Source organism: Microtus ochrogaster, chromosome 1 (genome assembly GCF_000317375.1).
Source record: "Microtus ochrogaster isolate Prairie Vole_2 chromosome 1, MicOch1.0, whole genome shotgun sequence".
Classification (NCBI taxonomy): domain Eukaryota; kingdom Metazoa; phylum Chordata; class Mammalia; order Rodentia; family Cricetidae; genus Microtus; species Microtus ochrogaster.
In genome coordinates, this window is record NC_022009.1 from 47,285,092 (window position 1) to 47,293,484 (window position 8,393).

Here is an 8,393-nt window from a genome sequence, read left to right on the forward strand (position 1 = left end):
TGGGAGGCAGAGGCAGGTGGATCTTTGTGAGTTCGAGGCCAGCCTGGTCTACAAGAGCTAGTTCCAGGACAGGTTCCAAAGCTACAGAGAAACCCTGTCTTGAAAAACCATATATATAATGTATACAGCGTTCTGTCTGCATGTATCCCTGCAGGTGAGAAGAGGGCATCAGATCTCATTACAGATGGTTGTGAGCCACCATGTGGTTGTTGGGAATTGAACTCAGGACCTCTGGAAGAGCAGTCAATGTTCTTAACCTCTGAGCCACCTCTCCAACCCCTTATAGGTGAGTTTTAAGGCCAGAACCCAACACTGCACAGTGAGGTAGCTGCAGCAGAGGCAGGGTGAGACTGTCAGCCTGGAGGTCACCTGTCCCCATTGGCATGTCTAAGGGACTTATGGACATGGGCACGTGGCATCCCACCAGAGCTCCTGACAGGTGATGCACTCTGGAAATTCTCTGAAGTATCATAAAGGGCCAATAAAACCTCTTCTCTACTTAATTACTTAGCAAGTATCTTCTGAGTGCCCGCCAAGTACCAAGACACCACCCTAAAGAACAGCTCACCCCAACAGGCATGTATGTGTCTGTTCCTACGAGGCCCTGGGGCTACAGTACAGAGGCCAGCTGTACCTGAAAGGCGAGGCTGCATGGCCAGGGACAAGTAAGCCAGTACTAGAATGGTGAAGGCAGAGAGAGACACCTCCAGGCCAAGATGGGAAGAGGCAGTGTGGGGTAAAGCAACAGGGCCCAGGCTACGGACAGGCTGCCTGTCCGTGACTCTCACTTCTGCTCACTTAGGACTAACTACCCAGGTGTTAGGACCTCAGAGGACTGCGCTGCAGAGCGTGAGATTGGAGACAACCAGCAACATTCATGTGGGAAGCAGGCAGCTTCAGGAAATGCTTATGTATTCAGAGACTTTTCTGTAGCCAGTGAGGTCAGTGGGATGAATGGGCAGCCCGAGGCCCATCTGGAGAGGTCCATGCATCCTGAGTAGTCAGACACGAACCTCTGCAGGTGTGACTCACAGCTGGAAGACAGTAGACAGCAGGCAAGCCACAGCACTCTTGTCTCTGAACGGGACTCAATAGCTGGAAGCAATGTGACACCGCAGTTAGATTTCTATTCGTGAGTCACCTGGCCCTTTGCCCTGCAGTGTGGCACCGACTAACCCTCCAGCAGCCCAAGTTTAACAAGCTCACCAGTAGCTCTGGCTTTGGCAGAAAGAACTGCGCTGTGAACCCTGGCTTACTGGAGTGGTGTCCAACCCTCAACTCCCTCGCCAGTTCTTACAGTGGGAGCTGTCCCAAGCCAGATAGCCATGCTGTGCCTTAAGTTGGTGGAATCATCCCCTCTTGGGGGACTGCACACTAGCCATTGCTCTGACTTCCCGGGTAAATCTGTTGTTCTTTTGGGAGAGGGTTTCTCTATGTTGCCCTGGTTGTCCTGAAAGTCACTCTGTAGATCAGGCTGGCCCTGAATCCAAGAGATCCACCTGCTTCTAAAGGTATGCACCACCACCACCCTGCCCCAGGTAAATTAATTTATATAGATCTGCACTTTGTGGTCCTGCCTTCCTACTGGTCATTGACTGAGTGACCATCTACAGCAGCAGGAGGTTCTAACTTAGAATGCAAGTGAAACACTGCATGGCACCTGGCCCATAGGAAAGTAATGGTAGCTTAACCAGGAAAGGATCTAATTATAGCATGGGAAATAGATGGCTTTAGACACGTCCCAACCAGGAAGGGTGGAACCCAGTCCTGCTTCCAGAACTGGACTGGGGCCTGCACAAGCTTGCTTGGGTGTTACCCTGCTCCAGGAAACTCTTGTGCCATGCTCAACTGTCTTGTGGGGCTGCTGGGCGTTCAGATCTGGGCTTGTCAGATCCCAGGGTGGTCAATTCCATATCCTTTATCTCCTAGACAGCAGTTCTCAACCTGTGGGTCTCAACTCCTTTTGGGGTTGAATGACCCTTTTACAGGGGCAGCATATCAGATATTTACATCACGATTCATAACAGTAGCAAAATTAGTTATGAAGTAGCAACAAAAATAATCTTATGGCTGGGGGTCACCACAACATAAGGAACTGTAATAAAGGGCCACAGCATTAGGACAGTTGAGAACCACTACTGTATAGCTATCTGATTCTAGACAGAATAGCCCTCAACCTGGACCAAGACCAGAGCCCACTCTCCACTGGTAGAGGGGGTGTGGCATGTGTTTGGAGGGCATAGACAGGCTGAGCTTTCTCCTCGAGGATGATCTACCTCAGGAAGATCTTCTCATTCCTGCAAGGTCAACTCCTGTCTAACAAAGAAGCCTGGCCCATCATAAGCCCTGGGGTCTAGGGACCTAGCCAAAGCCCTTACCTCCATACAATACTATGGTTAACTCTTAAGGAGTAGCCTGGCTCACCAGGGCATAAAGGGTTCCTCCCCAAAGTCACACAAAACATGAGGGAACAGGCAGAAGGTAGGTAGTGGCCAGCAGAGAACGCAACACACACTTTGGACTCATATCCTTTTTCCACAGCAAGTAGAGCTAAGAGCTTTGGTTTATTTCAGTAATAATTAAGGGAGGGGCAAGCTTATGTGTTTCTGTCAAGAAAATACTATTTTAGACACCCTAATAGTCACACGGTCAATAGTGATGAGGTGGGAACTAGTATACTGGAAATACTTCTGGATTGCAGATTACGCATCAAAACCAAGGGGAGATGTTTCTGCATTATTTATTCTTATTTTATGTACCATGGATGTTCGATCCCCTGAAACCAGAGTTATAGACAGTGTGAGCTGCCATGTGGGTGCTGGGAATTGAACTCAGGTCCTCTGGAGAAGCTGTCAGTGCTCTTAACCACTGAGCCATCTCTCTAGCCCATTTAACCAATTAAGGAAAATAATCCAATCAGTTAAAAATGGCACGGCCTTTACGGTCAGCTCTGGTGGCATACACTGGTAATCTTAATATTCTCAAGGCAGAGGCAGAAGGATCATAGAAAGTATGAAAAGGCCAGGGTTACATAGTGAAACTCTCAAAAAAAACAAAAAACAAAACAAAAAACCTAAAACCAATTTGCATGTACAGAATAACTGAGGTTCAGAAAACCAAAAAACCACCCAGGGATGTTGCACATTAAAGCAGCAAGAAGCAAAGTGTGACAGGGTACATCTGTGATTCCAACACTTAAGGGATGGAGACAAGCAGGTCAGGAGTTCAAAACCAGCTTCAAATTAAAACAGAAAAAAAAATTTACAAATGAGAAAAACTGGTCGAACTTCATTACAGCTAACCTATAGGCATTTAAAAAAGCAAAATAAAAACATTAAACTGAACTGAGTAGACACATTTGTTCCATTTATTTAAAGTGACTTTGTCAGAAGACTCATCTAGGTGGACAAAGAATGAAGATGGTGAGTATTCCCAGGTATGTCTTTCTTTTGGGAAGCAGGGATGACATGGTTTAATGCTGACAAAGGCCTCGCTTCTCTCTTGCTGCAGTCTCTTCACATATGATCGTGGAACTGCTACAGTGGAGAGCCCAAGTTAAAAAGTCCAGGAAGCGGCCACAGTGACACACTCACAGTGACACACTCACAGTGACACACTGGGTCCCCAGGGGGACAAGCAATCAGGCTGAACTTTGCTAGTGTTCTTTATATGAGAGAATTGAGCCCAAGGAACTGTAACAGAAGCTGAAGTCTATCCCACCACCTCCAGGAGCAGAAGGATCCGTGTAGAATCCCACTGAGGGGGAGGTGCTTCCTGTGCTCAGCAGGCTCCAAGCTCAGCAGTGTGGGGTGGCTTGGCAGGTCATAGAGACAAAACTCTTCTTCAACAGGACAATGGACTGTTGAGAAGAAAGGCTGACGTGTAACCCTCAGAAACAGTTAAGGAATTAAGAAACCCCGTGAAAGGTGCACCCGAAGGGACTTTCATGTACTGATTCCCCAGAGAGTTCAGTTTAAAAATCTGCAGTCAGACCTTAAGGATGTTCTAAAGCCATGACGCAGGATTCTAGGGACTTTAGCGGGGAGGACTCATGGCCAGCAGCCCCGGGACCTATTGTTCTATGAGACAGTGCACTGAGGTTGACTGTCAGAGGGTCGTGTAATGAAATGGGACATGGCGTGGGGTCTGTTATTAACGGTGCTGGCACCACACTGAGAAGGCGCTGCAGAATTCTGGGGATTCTTTGTCTGTATTAGTAGATAACCATAATGTCGGACACATAGAAAATATTCACAGAAAGACACAGAAGGAAAAAACCAAATAATAAAACCCTTTATATACCGGACAGGTTGTAATGAATTTTCAGGAAAAGAGGAGTCCTTATGTCAATATCGTCAGGTACCCCACAGCCTCACTCCAATTAGGTACAGGTGATATTTGGGGTGCCAGCAGCAGTTACCACTGACAGCTGCAGAGACCCGTCCCCCAAGATTACCAACAGTCTCTGGTATCATGGTGTAAATGATGTCATGTTTAACAGGCATTCTATTTCACAGCTGTGACCGACAAAGGAACCCATCTCATTTATGCTACAGACAGACGCTCCTCATCAGCCACTCCGGTTTCATCCTCCGGCTACAGGGAGACAGCAATGGTTCTCTAGTGGTCTGCTGCCTTATTAACTAAGGAGAATTTTAGTTGAGATCTCACAAGCAAAAGTAACTTGAAGGTACTGAATAACTGATGATTTTTTCCCTTTCTCATGCAGTCTCCAATATTTGGTTGTTAGGTCTCATTAATTTTTTGTGTATTGTACACAAGATTCCCCGCCTCTAAAAGGAAAAGCATAGGGAACAATTTAGACTCAACAAAAATGTTTATGAAAAAAACAAACCATCCCAACAAAAACCCCACCCCATAAGATGGGGAAGGACCAAACAAGCCTTGTAACTTAAAAAAGGCCCAGTTTTGTTTACATAATAAAACATCTCTGTTCTGTTTTTGTACTTGGACTTTATTCCCATTCAGCCCCTAAGTTTACCTAGAGTTAGACTCTCAAATCTGCATTTAATGCTTGCACAACCCGTCTAAAAATGAGGAATGCTGCCCTTTTCATGTTCCCATTAAAACACACAAAATCAACACAAACCAGGATAATGAGCCAGATGGAAAAGTTAATGTGCTATAATGAGATTTGTTTTGCAACATCAAAAGCAGCAGAAATACTGAATAAAATTTGATTAAATCATAAATACTGAGATTGAATATGCACATAGAAATTACATTTAGGCTCCATGAGCTGAAAGCTCTCTAAAAGTAGATAAAGTGCGAACCAGCAAGATCAGGTAGGTCCTGGTCCATCAGTACTCCCACTCGTCGGACTTCAGGTCAAGGTAGCTGAGGATGTTCTGGGCCAGCTTCACAGCCTGTTTCCTGGAGGCCTTACACTTCTCTTCTCCCTGGGGGTCAACAGCGTCCAGGGCCAGCAGCTGTTTGGTCAGCAGCTCCTCCAGACGGATGTAGTTCTTATCAGTTCGTTTTCCACCAAATGAGAGGACTTCGCCCTGGATCTCTGACAGGTTTCCAAGGACACCCCACACAGCCTTGTTGGGGGGTGTCTCCTCGCAAGGGAACAGCCTCCTCTTCTCGAGCGCTTCCTTCAGGTCCAGGTATGTGATCAGGGTCTGTACTTCAATCACAGCTCTTCTCCTGGCTTCGCGGATGCAGGGGTTTTTCTCAAGACTCACTTCGTCTAGCTGTCCGATCAAGCCCTGAAGTTCTGTCTTGGAGCTCAGGTATAATTCAGGAGGGGTCTGTGCCTGCAGAAGTTCATTCTTTATTTCTCTCATCCTCTTGAGGACCTTTTCTATTTTTAGGATGGAATGGTTCTGGCCCAGGTCAAATGCATGTGTACTGTCAGCTTCCTCTTCTAAATCTAGATATTTCAGTAATTTGTTGATATCTTCCACCACCTCCCTCCGATAATTCCTGATCTCTGTACGCCCACACACATCCAAAGCATCTAGATCAGCAATCAACCCTGACAGCACGCACGATAAGTGCCTGCAAGTCTCAGTACTGTCCACGCCCATGAGAAGTGCGATCAGAGTGCCTCTGGCCTTGTTCACTTCACACATCACAGAATTGATCTTGGCAACGGAAGGATGTGCATCCTCAGAGAGTGGCAGGGAAGGCTGCTTCTTCACACAGTCTTCAATAATCTCTTGCACTGCACAGATCTTGGTTAGTGTGTGGTACCTTGCTTTCCTCAAAGAGATCTTCCCTCCAGTTTTAACACGTGTCAGTCTCAGAATGATGTCCTGGATGCCTTCCTCAAACTCGTCAGTCACACAGTTGCCTCCACTGTAAAAGGGCACAATTTTTTCTTTCACAAGGGCCTGCGCTTCCTTAAAGATGTTCTGGATTTCAATGCGGTGTGGGTGGTTTGCATTCTGCTCCAGCTCTTTGAGAAGGCGTTCTGTTTCCTGTGCTGCCCTCTTCCTAGCTTGCTGAATGTCTCCTTTCCCTTCTGTATCTACAGAGTCTATTTCAAAAAGTTGTTTCGTCAGAATCCTCTCCAGTTTCTTGTAATTCTTGTCATCCGACAGGCCACTGAAGCCAACCACTTGCTGCTCTATATTCTTTACTTCTCTTTGGATCTCCTGAAGCCTACTAATAGAAGGGTGTTGGTTTCCCATATCCATACTTCTGTGTTCCGTTTCACAAGCACTGAAAGATGGCAAGAGTAACTTATTACGGTCTCTGCAGGATAATTAGATCAACCCATTCTAAACTCGCTTTTAAAAGGCACACTTTCCCCCAGAGAACTTAGACAACATGCGGACACTAAGAGAGACTTACATAGATCTAATCTACATGGGAAGTCGAAAGTAGAAAAAGACAAGATCTCCTGAGTAAATTGGGAGCATGGGGACCAGAGGATTGAAGAGGGGAGAGGCAGGGAGGGGAGCAGAGAAAAATGTAGAGCTCAATAAAAATCAATAAAAAAATGTAAAAAAAAAAAGGGCACACTTTTTAAAAAGGGCTGATGGCACTATGGAGATAGCTGTCAGTTAAGTGCCCAAGTTGGAGCTCCAAAACACATATAAAACAGTCAGGGAAGGGGCTAGAAAGAGGGCTCAGTGGTTGAGAGCACTGGATGCTCTCCAGAGGAACTAGGTTCAATTCCAGGCACCCAAATGGCGGCTCACAGACACCTGTAACTCCAGCTCCATGGGATCTGGTCCCCTTTTTTGGCCTCTACAGGCACACACGTTGTACACACACATACAAGCAGGCAAAACACCAATGCTCATAAAATAAAATAAAATAAAAAAGCCATGCAATACTTTTACGACCGGTGCCAGGGAGACAGAGATAGCTGGATCCCCGCGGTTCACTGGCTAGCTAACCTAGCCTAAATGAGGAGCTTCAGAGCAAAAAAACCTAAAAAACATAGTAGAAGGACACCACAAAAATGATGGGGTGAGGTGAACTCTGGCACCTGGGCATGTACCAAATCACACAGACAAAAAAGGTTTTGTCATCGTATAGATTTAAAAGACACACTTGAGGAAAGAGAAGATGTGACATGTCAACTCTCTCTCCTAAAAGCACTTAATGGGAGCAAAACAAACCAAACTGGGAGTGCTGGCGCATGCCTACACGCCTGGCACGAGGGAGACAGAGGGAGAGTTTAAGGTCAGCCTGGGCTACTTAGCGAGACTATGAATCAAAAGCAAACCGAATACAGGGGACCATGGCGGAGGTTTTCAGGACAGACAGAAGTTACTCAGGGTGCAGTGTGGGGTAGATGTCTGGCCTGTGAACTCTGTCGTCAACAAGAAAGTGAGCTGCACACACTTTCATCCTAGCCTGACCATCAGGTTAACAGCAACACCGTTCCCTCGGATCCCGGCATCCTAAACTAGGTTACGGAACCGGCAGGGTGCCCTTGTGGAAGTTAACAGTGGCTCTTCCAAACCCACAGGACCAACATTCTGCCAGGGGCCAACCTTCTTTTCAGAAAGGGATCTAAGTAACTTCCAAGTTCGCCCTCCCCCTCCAATCCCACGCCCCCGCAAAAACGTGACTGCGATGATCTCGGTCACTCGCCTCCCCGAAAGCTTGTTTAGAGCGTTCCCCACGCTCTTAGGTGTCCGTCGGACAGCTCACTTCCGGCGGGCAGGCCACCGCACTCAGTCAGCTCCCGGGGGGAGGGTGCGGGCCCAGCCCTCGCAGCGCTTTACCCCGGCGAGGTGTGCGTGGCGGCGGTCTTGGCTGCCGCGGAGGGCGGCGAGGTGGGAGATCGGCCCGTCACGGGGAGCGGCAGCGGAGCGGGGCCCCCAGCGGCATCCCCCTCGCCCTTCCCGGCTAGGTCTGACCCGGGCGGCGGGTGAAGGGGCCGGCGGAGGCGGCGGCAGCTACTGGCC

The 8,393-nt window shown here is 47.6% G+C and overlaps 1 protein-coding gene across 3 annotated transcripts in view; it reads right to left on the minus strand.

Annotated features, from left to right (window-relative positions):
• Positions 1-3,604: 3,604 nt before the first annotated feature.
• Positions 3,605-8,393, minus strand: part of Bag5 (BCL2 associated athanogene 5) — a 5,214-nt gene continuing 425 nt past the window's right edge. Inside the window, exons 1-2 of one of the 3 annotated variants that reach the window (XM_026781336.1) lie at positions 8,211-8,371; positions 3,605-6,690 (exon numbers count right to left, since the gene is read on the minus strand). In XM_026781336.1, the coding sequence (XP_026637137.1) occupies positions 5,322-6,665 (1,344 nt within the window). In that variant the 5' untranslated portion in view covers positions 6,666-6,690; positions 8,211-8,371 and the 3' untranslated portion in view covers positions 3,605-5,321. The other 2 variants (XM_026781332.1, XM_005343583.3) reach the window with 2 other exon arrangements.